Raw genomic sequence first — 13,369 nt, 5'->3', positions numbered from 1 at the left:
CTCTAAAAATCTTTAGTAAACAAAGTCCAGAGTAGTGAATCCTAGGCCCAATAAAAATCCCAAGTAATCTCTGAAAGCTCTTGGATCAGACAAATTGTCTGCTTTAATCATTTATTTACTAACAAAACAACAGGACTGTCCATTTTGTGAGTTAACACAGGCAGGCATTCTCCGTATGTGAGCGCTACTCATACTCCGAAAAGTCAGATGTTTTGTGATTAAGTTCTAGTAGTCATGAGCAAAGAGGTGTCTTCCTAAGGTGACAACATAAGAGTCTTCCTTTGTTTTTGATAAACGATAGATGTTAGCCTATCTCACCTCTTTAGATATTTAAACAACACATTAAAAAAAATTATTTAATTCCTTTGGTAAGTTGTATTCTTTGCAACAAGACTCATGGCCGTGCTTGTTTTTCCTAAACTAGGTAGGAGTTCTGGCTTACGTACCAGATGATAGTTTTGTTCTGTCATCACCCAAACAAATGAAATCAAAAGGGTTTTGTATTTTCCAGTAATAAGACTATATAAATAAAGTTTTTGTGAGGTGTTGATTGATACACAAACATAAGTGACCAGAATTAGGGGCATAAAGGGTATTTCCCCCCCTCCTCAATAATGACCACCCTCTCCAGAAGAAATGTTATTCACTTAAGATCACACAGCTACGAAGCAGAAATACTATTGTACTGGGGCTTATCTTGAACCTATTTAAGAGAGTGGAACTAAATAAACACATAGCTCTGCTTCATGGGGGGCTGGGGGAGTCCTGTTTTGTGTAAAACTCATGGAAGGAGGTATTTCACAAAAGCCCACTCCTCCTTATCTGTTACCCACAAACAATGTTAGAGAGATCATTTTTGGAATTATTTGTCAGCATGCTTCATCCAAGTTTCTATCTACACCAGATTCCAAACCGTTCCTCACGTCAGACAGTTTTAAAATCAAACTAAACCACACTTGAAAACAACCACACACAAAAAACAATCCAAACAAACAAAAAACTGGTCTGGGGAGATCATGAAGTCTCCTTGTAAGGGCCAACAAGATGCTAGGATAGCCCGAGCTTTAGATGTTTCAAAATGTAACTTATTATACACATATCCCAGGGTAGTCAGCAGGGCCCTCAAGCGTTGAAGCTTAATCAAATTGCACACACAGGTGGAAAGCCTGTCTCTTTTCCACATGTACACTGGTTCCTCACCTCCTTGCCAATCTTCACTCATACATAATCCACACCTAGTTTGACAGCTAGTACAATTTCTAGCTGGAGTGTGGAAAAGATAAAATAAATAAAAGAAATCTACCGTAGGTTGGAAATATTCAGGGAGCAAGATATCCTTAAGATTCTAAACAAGAATGGCGTATTTTGCTATATAAATGCTATCAATACCTTGGAGACCCTGGATAAACAGATGCACTGATCAGAAAAGGCCCATTCCTACTAATGCTTAAAATAATTTGGTCCATGTGTGTCAGAGGTCACAAATACACAGTTACTTTTTCCAACCCAAATTTCTTGCTTGCTTTAGCTGGACTCTTTAAGATTACTTTAAATAATTATGTGCCATTATTGTGGAATGGCATGTGATTTCTTATCTTGGGGAGGCAGGTACTTAACCAAACTATCAAGCTATGTACATCAATGGTTTATTTGAAACAGTTCTTCTAAATACGAGGGTTCGTTCTTGCATCAAATAAGTGAAGACTCAAAATGGGGGAGAAAAAAAAAGTACTTGTCAGTTTGAAAGTCACAGACAGTTTATCTTTCTATAATTAGAAGAAAAATGAAGAACCCACTGGTAGCAGGAAGAAACAAGAGTCTTCTAGGGTCAGGCATCTGTAAGGAAATGAGAAAAAAAAAAGAGTTTTTAGTTCCTTTCAATGACGAAAGCACCAACTACATATGACAATGGGCCACACAACAACAACCCAATTAAAATCTCTTGGCCTGCTGGAGGAAGCTGCTGTAGTTAGTTAATGGCAAAACACCAAGTACTTTCTGACCCTTAGCTCTTAGGTACCACTAAGCACACAGACATTTGTTAACTGAATTAAAAGCTTTCTGTATAGAGATCAATGTACACTCCTTGTGTCAACAGTTTCATGAGTGAGGAGAAAATTAGAACGGACTATCCAGGCAATTGACTCCTGCAGACAATTCTGGATTAATTCCAATGAACTTATATTGATCTTTTTCTCTTCTCATTTACTCTACTACTCATTAATTCAACAATATTTTTTGAACTGTTACAATGTGTATTAGGAGAACAAAAATTAATATGATATTACCTGCTTTTGAGACCGTTATCTAGTAAAAAGTGGAATTGTTGATAAAAACACAAAAGGGATAAAGCATTGAGTGCAAAGTGAACAAACCCTCTTCACGTATGTGCATTCAAAACTCTCCAACCACACTTAAGTTCCTTAAGGGAATAAATCATGTCTTCTACTTCTTTTGTATCCTTCCAAAGAAGATAGAGAATTCTGCAACAATAGGCGTTCAAAAAATGATGTTTATTTTTATTCAGAGGAAAAGAAGGTCTGTGGCTATTTAAAGATTCTTATCTAACCTAGGATAATTCTTTTTTTCCTGATTCCTTAGGGGTTACACAGAAAAACAAATTTTCAGCATATAAGGAGTTTAACAGCAAAGAGTTAAGTTTCAAAGGAGAGGAGTATCTTGTTTTAAGTGATAGAGATAGAAGTTCTCCTAGGCTTTCACCTTAGAGTAGCCATTTTTACTCTAGGTAGCTATCCACACTATGAGCACCAAGTATTTTGTACAGTGTGTCAGAGAAGGATTCAAAGTTCACCATTTGTCCAAATCTGTGTGTGGTTTCCTGACACACCCCAGGGCTATCGTGTCTCTTTCCCTTTTGGGGTCAAATGCAATTTTCTGGCTTCCAGATCTATTTAACAATTTGACGTCAGAACCTACCAAAAAAAAAGAAAAAAAGGCTGGTACCCAGCCATTTCTCGTACCTAGCCATGGCTGGCAGCTGATAGATATTACTGTCCATAGCTAAGGGGAATCTGCTTTTAGAATTTCTTTTCTACTTCTCAGCAGAAGAAACATTAGTTTTGGTACAAAATGAACCTTAACTCACAGAAGATCCATCTGCTTCACTGTCTGGAGTAAGTGAGTGAAATGGAAGGCAACAGGCCAATTACGCATTCAGTCAATAACTATTCACTGAAGGCCTACTATCTTCAAGGCAGTGGGGCCATAATCCTATTCTTGGCCTTTTATAATATTCCTTTTGCCAGGAGCAAGGCGGCTGGGCAACCTCAGCCAAGATAGCATTTGAAGCATCAGACTTGTCTCTGCTATGGGTACATAGAGTAACCTCAAGGAAAGGTTTTGTCTGTGAAAAGTAAAAGATTTTGGTCTCTTCATATAGATTTTTGTGAGGTTCTGTTCAGATGAGATCAACAGTGCATGACTCTTAGAGACCTCAAGCTTTTAAGTGCTCATTAAAAAGAGTATGAATTTTCTGATGAGTGTTAAACTATACTGCACAGGGAAAGAATCGCAGAGCAGTTAAGCACAGCGGTCTGATTAATCTCAGTCCATTAAAGAGGCATGATAGACCTAGAATGCAACTTTGATAAAAAAGAAAGAAAAAGTAAAAAGGCAATGTGTACTAACATTAGGGAAAGCAACTTGGCATGTTAACTGAATTCTAATTTAACCAGTAAATGCCTATTCATTAGCGTGTAAAGCCATAATAGACGCTATATACTTAAAAAACATAGGCACACACGAAGCTTTAATTTGTTACCATAATCTGAAAGAAAATTGGACCCAAATTGCTTCATGTCCAGTTAAATCTTGCTACCATCTGAAGAGACAGTAAAATAAAACTGAAACACTTACTTGATGAGACAGATATTCAGTTACTGTGCATTTCCATCTACAGAGAAGAAATATTTCAAAATAAATATATCATGTCAATTGAAATTCACTGCATCCCCTACTTTTACTAAACACAAACGACTTATTCTGGGGCAAAATGAATTGCAATATAAAAGTATAAGAATTTAAAATTAGTGATTGGATTCTACTCAAGAGCATGGCAAAAGAAAATAGTTCTTTATCTATCAAAACCTTTTGGCTATGACCTGGTGATCTAATTTTTTGGGAAATGCAAATATCCAAAGGGAATATTTTTAAAGGGAATCCTCTAGCCACCTGAAAATTAACTCAAACAGTAGCAAAGGCTGAAACCAAGGGAATTTGAATTTGAGGCAATATTAGCAAAATAAAGTTTATATGAAATAAAAATGACAATATCTTGGGTACGCCATATGTTGGAATTTCTTTACTAGGGTGGTATGATACAAATTTAGTATCTGTTTGCTCAGCATGGTCTCTGACATCTATGGAAGACATCTAAATACTTTTTTTTATGGTGGTTCTTATGACTTATAACTTTCATTTTCTCTCTACACATTTCCTTTTAGTCCACTGCAATCCAATTTCTAATCCCAATCCCCTATTGACATCATGCCTTGGAAGTCAGGGCTGACTTCCTCCTAGCCAAAACCAATAGCCTTTTTATTGGTCCTCAAATTTACTCATCGTATTTGATGTCAGTGGTCACACCATCTTGAAAATGTTCTTTTGGTTTCTATGATCTTGTACGTCCCTGTTACTAACCAAGGCCAGGACTAGAGTAAAGTGAGTGAGGTTCTTAGAGTATAAAAATTGAGGTACTCACTCTCTCAGGGTTATGGGAGTGCAAGGTATTAGACTACACGTCTTTGAATAATGAAGACTGTTTATTAGCACAAAGAAAAGAATAAAAACATTTTGCTTCATTTCACTTACTGTTTTTCCATGGCAGAACATACGGCAGAGACTTGGGAACGCGCATGCCTGAAGCCAGGTTACTCTTATGTTCCATGACTATATTGCTTGCAGGGCTGCAAAAAGGAAGACGAATTTGACTATGCCAGCATATCTGTATTCTTCAGGCAGGCGCACACAAGACAATCAAATGTATTGTTTTTGTAATTTGGAGGAAAACAAAAACCTACATTCTGAAATGTAAACACATTTCCATCAAAACATTCTTGCAATTAGAATGATTACCATTTATCTGGAAAGCTCACTGTTCTGTGCAGGCATTAAGATGGGTCTAAGCATTTTCATTTTCCAGAAATTGAGATAAACACCAATGCCATCTACTGTTCAGTTGTATGACAGGCTCATCAACTCACGCAATGAACATGAGAGATAAAATAAAATGCCAAGACAATCAAACCAAAGGCAACAAATTGCACAGAGTTGAGGCAAAATTTAAATTGTACCAAATGGAATTCATCTTTAAGTTTTTCTATCCTAGTGCACACACACAATAAGGTACATTCCCAATTACTAACGGACTTCAGGAGCTAAGAAACAAAAATTGATAAGCATTCTATTTGGGGGAAAAAAATGAAGTCCAGCATCTCAGTCTTTCATTTTCTAATTTAGGTTTGAAACTTGATCTTATAAGGTCTGAAGATCAATTAACAATGAGAAATCTTATAGATTTAAAAATTAGATACAAAATCAGTGGGGAGAAGAGATACATTTTCTTCCCTACCAGATAGGTATTCTGGATTCCCCAACCTCAAATCAAAAACTTCTAAGGTTACTTTTTCCTTAGACACTATTTACTGAGAGTGAAAATGATCCACGTAGTATAGCAGGAGAATTTTTTTCAAAGCATCAAAATAATGTGAACCTAGTAAAAAACCCAACTAAGACATAAGAATGTCTGGCACCACTGTCTCCCTTGCTAAACTATAAGCTAGTAGGTTTTTAAAAATTAGTTTCAGGTGTACAAAACAACATGATTAGACAATTACACCCCTCACAAGGTGATAACCGCCCCCAAGTCTACTACCCCTCTGACATCATACATAGCCATTACAATACCATTGACCATATACTCTATTCTGTACTTTTAGAAGCTAGTATTTTTGTGTTCTTACAGTGATTAACACAAAGCATGCAACCTCATATATGAATCAAGGGAAAAATGAGAAATAAGATCGACCAAAACAATATCTAGACAAGTTACCAGCAAGTTATATCATCAAAGAAAAATGCTTTGGTGGCTTCTTTTGGTAACAAACCATATTGATTTTGGTAGGCAGTGCTGGGAATGAGACCATTGCACTTACCTGTTTTTGCCACAGTAGTTGGCTGTGCCCCAGACAAATGGGGTGCTGGTCTGTTCCCACAAATCTGCCAAAGGAAGTAAAGTATAGTTCTGTGGTACAAGTTCATGCTAGTTGAATTTGTAAGATGGGAAATAATACACCTAAGTTTAGAGAAGCGAGTGAAAATTGAGCAAGTGCCCTGCCTAAGTGACACAGTAGCAGGAATTTAATTGAAGAATATAAACACGAGCGACATAAATAATAATAAACGTGCCTAGTAACAGCCAAACACAGATGGTGCAACACAATTTATGGAAAAAAACAGATGTAAAGAAGTGCTTTTTCCAATCAAGAGGGATAGGCTGTTCCACGTGTCTGCACAGTGATACAAATGTGCTCGTTTTGGGGCCCAATAAAAATAATAAAGCATTCCAAACAACATGGTATGTTCATAAAAAAGGAAAATCTTCCTTCTATCTAAAGCAAACGACTTGAGATTTTGACATTGTGAAGAAAAAGATGTAGAGGCACTTCACCTTTATCCCAGTCTTCATCGCAAGGAGGGCACTGCCACGTGCTCTCAGCCAGAGTCTCTTGTCCAAGGTTCTTGGTTTGGTTGACTGCAAGACAACAGAGATTCCAACATCAAAACGGGACATTGCCAAGTTAGAATATTTAAAGGGGTTAGTGGCTAAAGAGGTTGCAGGGTAGCCTAACGGGTCTTTATTTCTGAACAATGGATGGTATGAAAGATAAACAGAATGGTCTTATCCCCTTGCTGACAGAGGACAAGAAAGAGAAGCAGAAACAAAGATGTTTCCCATATTTATGGTAATAAAAGGATTTTTATATTTCGATGAATTATTAGTAAAATGAATCAGGTTATTCAGAAGAGAAAGCAGTCTGACAAACACAACCTGACAACCTTTCGCTGCTGAAAAGTGCTGCTCTTCTTAAATGATGAAAGACAAAAATCAAGGTGACAATGTAACATAATACGACTTTAAAGGGCCTAACTTCTAGCACTGAAACATTTCAGCTAGTCAGTCTTACCAACGTCTTGCTCTATACAACTTTTGTCATCACAACTTGAGATATGATGACTGATTTCGGCCCGAGGAACCTGGTGGCGAGCATTGAAGGGACAAGTAGCCAATTTGTTTGCGACATCAGGATGATTCTGTGGAACAAAAATTAAGGGGTCTGTCAATCTTTGGATCTCTTAAAAGTTCAAGGGGAGTGTGGCTCAACTTTATTCTATAAACGGCTCCCCTTTATTTTATAAGTGGCTCCCTCTCAAAAAACTTGTGCCTTAATTATGATAGGTAAACTCATAGTAGAAAATTAAGAGGGAATTATTTGTCACTCATACAGACCATACAGAACCTCACAATCATCATAACATAAGTCTCTTTGTTATGATTATAGAGATTGACACACAGGTATTGGGGGTTAAAGTGCCTTACACGGAGGTAAACAGCAAATTTAGGATTGGGTATTTGAACTGTCTTTTCTTTCCGTGTTCTTCAGGTCACAAGATTCAGGTAGCACAGCATGTAACGGTAGATAGAGCTCTCTGGATGGCTTTGAAAGCTGATATTCAGGATGAACAGTAACACTAAAACACAATCTTAGTCTGCACTGCAGTAGTTCCCCTGCTATTGAAATATAATAGGGCGGGAAAATAGCTTTTGGAAGGGAGCTCCAGAAGAGGCAAACCAATGATTTATCAGATTAACAGAGGAACACTTATTGAAAGTAATGATGCCTGAAGTGAGACTCTGAACAATTTGACCTTTATTTCATCTCTTTCACTAAGGAAAAGCATAGATGATAAGTCTACTCTGCTGACCAAGTTCCTTATTTTAGAACAAAACAGTGTTCAATATCGCCCAAATCCTATGGACAATATACCAGCAATTAAGAAATTTATTTAGTAGGAGAAGCAAGAGATATATCACAAATGATATTCAAAAAAGAAAAAATAATGTGAAATGGGGAGAAGGTTTGAAAAAAATAGAAAACGGGGAAAAGTCTGTGGGCATTTATCGCGATTTTCATACAGGATATGAGGCATTCCAACGCAAAGATTAAGAGCATTACAAGAGCAGAGTTATGCCAGTGTCTTTTAGCTGCTTGGCTCCCTTTCCCAACCTTTATTGCTGACATATTTGAGAGCCTAGGGGAGGAAGTTGTGGTGGTTTCTTCTGACCCATATTGTTCCAAGTTCAACCTTAAGTGATTTTTTGCTCAAAAGATTAAAAAGAACTGGAGAAATAATAAAAAACGACATTATAATCATGTCTCCAGGATTGTAAGAGAAACATCATTTGAAGGATGTTAATGCATACATAAATCGTATGTAGTTTGGATTAAATACTAAAATTGTTTCCCAGCATAAATCCTGGCAGAACTTTGGCCTCTGTATCTGACATCTGTACTCTAATAATCTTTTCAAAGTGCCTCAGTTAATATACCAGCATTAAAGCAGTTTATATCAGCTAAGTCTACAAATGAGTGCCAGAGAAAAAACTCTGATGAGTTGTTTTCTTTTCCCCCAAAGATGCTTACTGTTGAAATTTGGAGAAACAGTTATTTTTAGGAATAATATTTTCTTGGGCTAACCTCTAGCTGTTCAACTTCTCTAAAATTTCTAAACAAAAAAATCAAAAATCGATGTATTATATATAGCACTCAATCCTTAACAGGACAATGAACACATCAAATTCACAAGGCAAGAGGGATTTCTCATTGCTAGCAAAAATTAGTGTTTCCTCTGTTTTACAAAGGGTGAGAAGACTCCAGAGAGGTTGTTTATAAAGGGTGCTTTGTCACTAGTTAGGGGAAAAAGCCAAAACAAGGAAAAACTTACGTACCCAAGAAATAAACTCCTTTCTGTAGAAGTTGGTATAGTAAAAGGTAGAGTCCTAAAACAATTCTGGCATTTAATCAAAACATTTATGCTAAAATTATTTGATAGTTATAAAATCTGGCCTTTTAAGAGAATTCAGAACAGCATTACAGGGCATCTTATGAAAATAATACCTTACCTTTCTGCACTTGATAAGATGATAAGGAAACCTGCAGGCCCTGATCTGGTGGTTTTTATCATAGGGGCATTGTATTAGCTTTTCAGGGTCCAGGGAATCAACTGAAAAAGAGGGAAACAGGATAAATATAAAGCTGAACAGGCCCTTGTAAAACTGCAGCATTCTAGGCACACTGTATTTTCCAACAGAATCTATAAGAACAGAACAAGACAGTTTGACAACAGTTTGAAATTTAAAAAAAATGGTGACTAAACATTTGAAAATGAAAATGTAACCCTGGGAAGATACAACTGTGTTATCACCAAATCTAAAACCATCAATCATGAGATGAGGACTTTGTTTGTATTTGGTTGTACTTAAATATTGTTGTTTTCATTGTTGGTTACTCTTACTATAAAACAAAAAGTTCAATGAAATCACATCCTTTTTTCCTTTTCTAAAAATGCTAATTCAGGGTAACTCCTATTCCAGCTAGCCCAACCAGAGCTTCCCAACCAGTACGCTGAAGATTGGAATGGCTGGTGTGCCAACATATTGATGCAGGGGTCCACTGCACATGTTCCCCCTATCCCCTACCAGTCCTCAGGCAAGTTGAGGGTAGTTAATCTTCCCAGCATCCCTGTCTATTTACTAGTATGCCATGACATGAAAAAAGATGTAAGCCCTGCTCTCTATTCGTTATATGTTCTATGGAAGCTTGAGAAATATTAATTGACAGATGATTTCTTTACCTATTTTGCTATTGCTTTTCTTTTCTTTACTTAGTATGTCCTGGTTCTCCTTCTATATCAGTACATATAAAGAATATTTCATTGCTGCAAATGGATGTACCATAGATTCTTAATCATTTCCCTTACTAATGGACACCTGGTTTTTTACTATGGTATACAATGCTGTGACTAACAATCTAGTATATACTTCTTGTGCATTATATGAATATTTGTCTTTGGCAGATACCTAAGAATGCTACATTGAAGTATCTGTGCATTTAATGTTACAATACACATTATCAAACTGGCAAAAATTTTTCCTGGCTTTCTGGGAATATAACTTAATTTAGAAAACAAAAGATAGGCCCTGTGGACAAGCTTCCTCCCAGAGCATAGACTCAGATGTTCCTCACACTTGGATAGGGCCTAGAACTCATGATGAGAAATGGGGGAAACTTTATGAAAATAAGGAACTAGACCTGATGAAAGTATCATCAACTAAGAGGTACAGCCCAAAGACAGAAGCTGGAGATCTTCAGGAATCTACCAGATTAAGGTTAGAGTTTTAGGTCAATTTGGAAAAAAGGTCAAGTATATTCTAAAGCAGAGTTTTTCAAACTGTAAAATGATCCCCAGGTGTTAAATCACTTGGGGATTATGTTAAAATGCAGATTCTCATACAGTAGGTTTGGGGTAGGGCCTGAAATTGTGCATTTCTAACACACTCCCAGGTGACATTTTTCCCACACATTAAAAATCGTGTCAGACATAAAACTATATGTACGTAATTCAACTTATATTCTAAAAGCAATAAGTAGTACATACGGTAAGTTTCTTCCATGTTGGAAATGAAGGAGCTAAATCCACGTGCTGGGGAGAAAAAAAGCAGTGGTTCAGGGAATTGGAAATGAAATGTACCAAAGGGTGGCCCTAAAAGATAAGAGTCAAACTGGAATTGAAGCCAACCAAGTTCAATATAAGAACTCCTGAGTACTCCCCTCCCCCAGACATATTTTCCTCTTTAAAAGATTCCTTACTACTTTGAAGCATTTCAAATCATTGCCTAATTCACACTGTTGGAATAAATTCTAGGGCTCACAAATAGTTAAGAAAAACCAAATAAGACTTCTAATTTAAACTGTACTAAAGTGGTAAGATCTCAGTCTACTTTAAGTGCCATTATAACGACCAGTCGCTATTTACTACGTATTAGGGTTTGATGCTATTTAATATTAGCGAGGGCAAGACCACAAAAATACTGTTATTTAAACTCCAAGATAAACATAGAAATAGGGTACCATTGTAAAGCTCTCCTCTCAAGTTCTTAAAAAAACAGGATGGGCGGGTTGACTGTCTTGCTCCCCTCTGGGACCTGGGAATGCTGGAAGCCTACGTCAGAAACTATATACACTTAATCCATCCAGTATGCCCAAATATATTTTAGTTTACTATTTCTATGACTTTTCTTAAACATGGTCAGGAAGTGCTTCACTTTTTCCAGTGATGCTTCACCTCCCTTCTGGCCCCCCAATCTCCTATGCTAAACTGGACAGACTTGGTTACTTAACCCCTTCAGTTAACATTCCTTCTATGTATTGAGGGAAAACTACTGAATGTTAGGACTTAAGAACTGCCCATTTTATTATGGATAACACAGCATAAAAGAACAAATCTGTAACAGAAATGTGGAAGATTAAAAGACAAGAAATGGTTCTGTAGTTTGAATCCTCTTCTACCGGGGATCCCCCCTATTGAGTACTGTGATTAAATAAACTTATCATTACAAGAAAAAACTAAATTTATATAAAACCAGACCCATAAGAAATTTCTGCAAATTGGCTAGATTTACAGCTGCTGTCTCTAGAGCAAGCTGTCCTTTGGCCTCTCACACAATTCCACACCCCTTCCCCACCATTCTATGACATAAGCAGCCATGGAATCTATGATAGGAAATAAAGTGATCAGCTGGAACTCCAGTTTAGTAATTTGCTGTAGAGCCTATTTGTTCATTACAATCATAAGTGAAACTGTCCTAAAAAATACTTTCCATGTCTGGATTAAGAAATTCTGACCTTCCTTTTGATATGTTTTACTTATATATCGTTACTTTACACTTTTTCAATAAAAATAAAAGAGGTTTGCAAGGAAGAACCAAGTATTATGTTCCTTGATTTTAAGGCATTGAAAGGAGTGATCAGCACTAAATTCAGCAACTTGTAGGATGCCACCCTATCCTTTGGGGGCAAAAAGACCAATTTCAGTTGACAAAGGGCAATGGAATCGATAGCCTCATTATCCAGTCTTGTCTACTTAACTATTTTTCACATCAGCTGTTAACAGGTGATTTTTACCTTTCCCCTAGTGCTAGACATGGTGAAATGGGACAAATTACACAAAGAAGTCGAGTTTGGGGGCTGATGAAATCTGAAGCAACTGGTTAGAAACAGCTGGGCCTCAGTAAAATAGTTTGTCTTTCTTTAAACGTAACATTCTGAGGACGTAGATTTAAGCAATGGGTCTAAACAGGTGAAGGTGGGAAGGTGGTTAACGTGAATGTAGACAAAAGAGCTAGGGAGGCCCTCGAGGGGACGAAGCGGTGACGGAACCACCCAGTAGCCAAACAGCTGCAGTGAGAACCCACTCGGCCAAAGGCTACGGGCGGAAAAGAGAAGATACTAAATGGTGGAGGTATCCCAGCACACTAAAGGTGAGTTGTTTGAAGGCCCCAAGCCACGGCCGGACGCCTTTCCTACCTCGGTCACCACACGCTCTCGGCACAGTCGCCTCCGCTTCACAGCCGCGCTCTAGCAACGCTCACTTCCGGCTCTGGACGTTAGTGGGTGGGGCCCCCACTTCCTGTGACGGAGCTCTGGGCCCTGGGCGTTCCCTGGGGGCTGAGCAGAGCGCCCAGGACACTCCCTCCTGTGGTCTCGCATTGTTTAGGCCACATCTCCCACCCATCCATTTTCAGTTCATTCCTCTCCGCAGCACGCATCCTCTTTTAGCTCATCGGCCTCTGGCTCCCATCGTGATAGTGCCCTTGCGTGGGTGGAACTCGCCCTGCCTTCCTTGGGCATCGTGGCGGCCATCTTAGAAAAGAGAACAAGTGCTTAGAAATGGGCACTGGGGGAGGGAATGGGACTGGTTAGAAGTCAGATGATGGTTGGAAAGAAGCCTGGTTTGTGGCAGTTGTCCACATAGAAAGGTAATTGAGATGCTGAGGGAAGGGAAGAAGAAAACTGGAAAGGAGATAAGCAGGCACAACAGCGAAAAACAACAAAGCCAGAAACAGACAAAACCCTGGATCACCAATGACAGGAATCTGGTTGTTTTTGTTTAGCACACGTGGTAAAATCTCAAAATTCAAAACTCAATAATAGTATGTGAGAATGCTTGGTCGGATGGATGCCATAGTCGGTCTTAAAAGGGAGTTTCAGAGTTAAGGCGAGAGCGCAAT

At 38.0% G+C, this 13,369-nt stretch overlaps 1 protein-coding gene across 1 annotated transcript; it reads right to left on the bottom strand.

Moving 5' to 3' along the window:
- Positions 1-1,630: 1,630 nt before the first annotated feature.
- GTSF1 (gametocyte specific factor 1) lies at positions 1,631-12,735 on the bottom strand. The gene is made up of 9 exons (XM_019724364.2): positions 12,666-12,735; positions 10,738-10,782; positions 9,203-9,303; positions 7,206-7,332; positions 6,689-6,772; positions 6,174-6,237; positions 4,831-4,925; positions 3,877-3,913; positions 1,631-1,836 (listed from the first exon to the last, which is right to left on the bottom strand). Exons 2-8 carry the CDS (start codon positions 10,751-10,753, stop codon positions 3,897-3,899), a joined length of 504 nt encoding a protein of 167 aa, XP_019579923.1. The 5' UTR covers positions 10,754-10,782; positions 12,666-12,735; the 3' UTR covers positions 1,631-1,836; positions 3,877-3,896.
- Between the last annotated feature and the right edge of the window lie 634 nt (positions 12,736-13,369).

Source organism: Rhinolophus sinicus, linkage group LG02, assembly GCF_036562045.2.
Source record: "Rhinolophus sinicus isolate RSC01 linkage group LG02, ASM3656204v1, whole genome shotgun sequence".
NCBI lineage: Eukaryota > Metazoa > Chordata > Mammalia > Chiroptera > Rhinolophidae > Rhinolophus > Rhinolophus sinicus.
Note: the sequence above shows the minus strand (reverse complement) of the source record. Positions and strands in the feature narration are given on the sequence as shown.

Bases quoted from the DNA above. Each gene is read 5' to 3' on its own strand.
- GTSF1 (XM_019724364.2), bottom strand. The intron at 6,773-7,205 runs GTAAGACTGACT...GTTGTCTTGCAG, and splicing joins TTGTATAGAGCAAGACGTTG to TCAACCAAACCAAGAACCTT. The intron at 6,238-6,688 runs GTGAAGTGCCTC...TTCCTTTGGCAG, and splicing joins CGATGAAGACTGGGATAAAG to ATTTGTGGGAACAGACCAGC.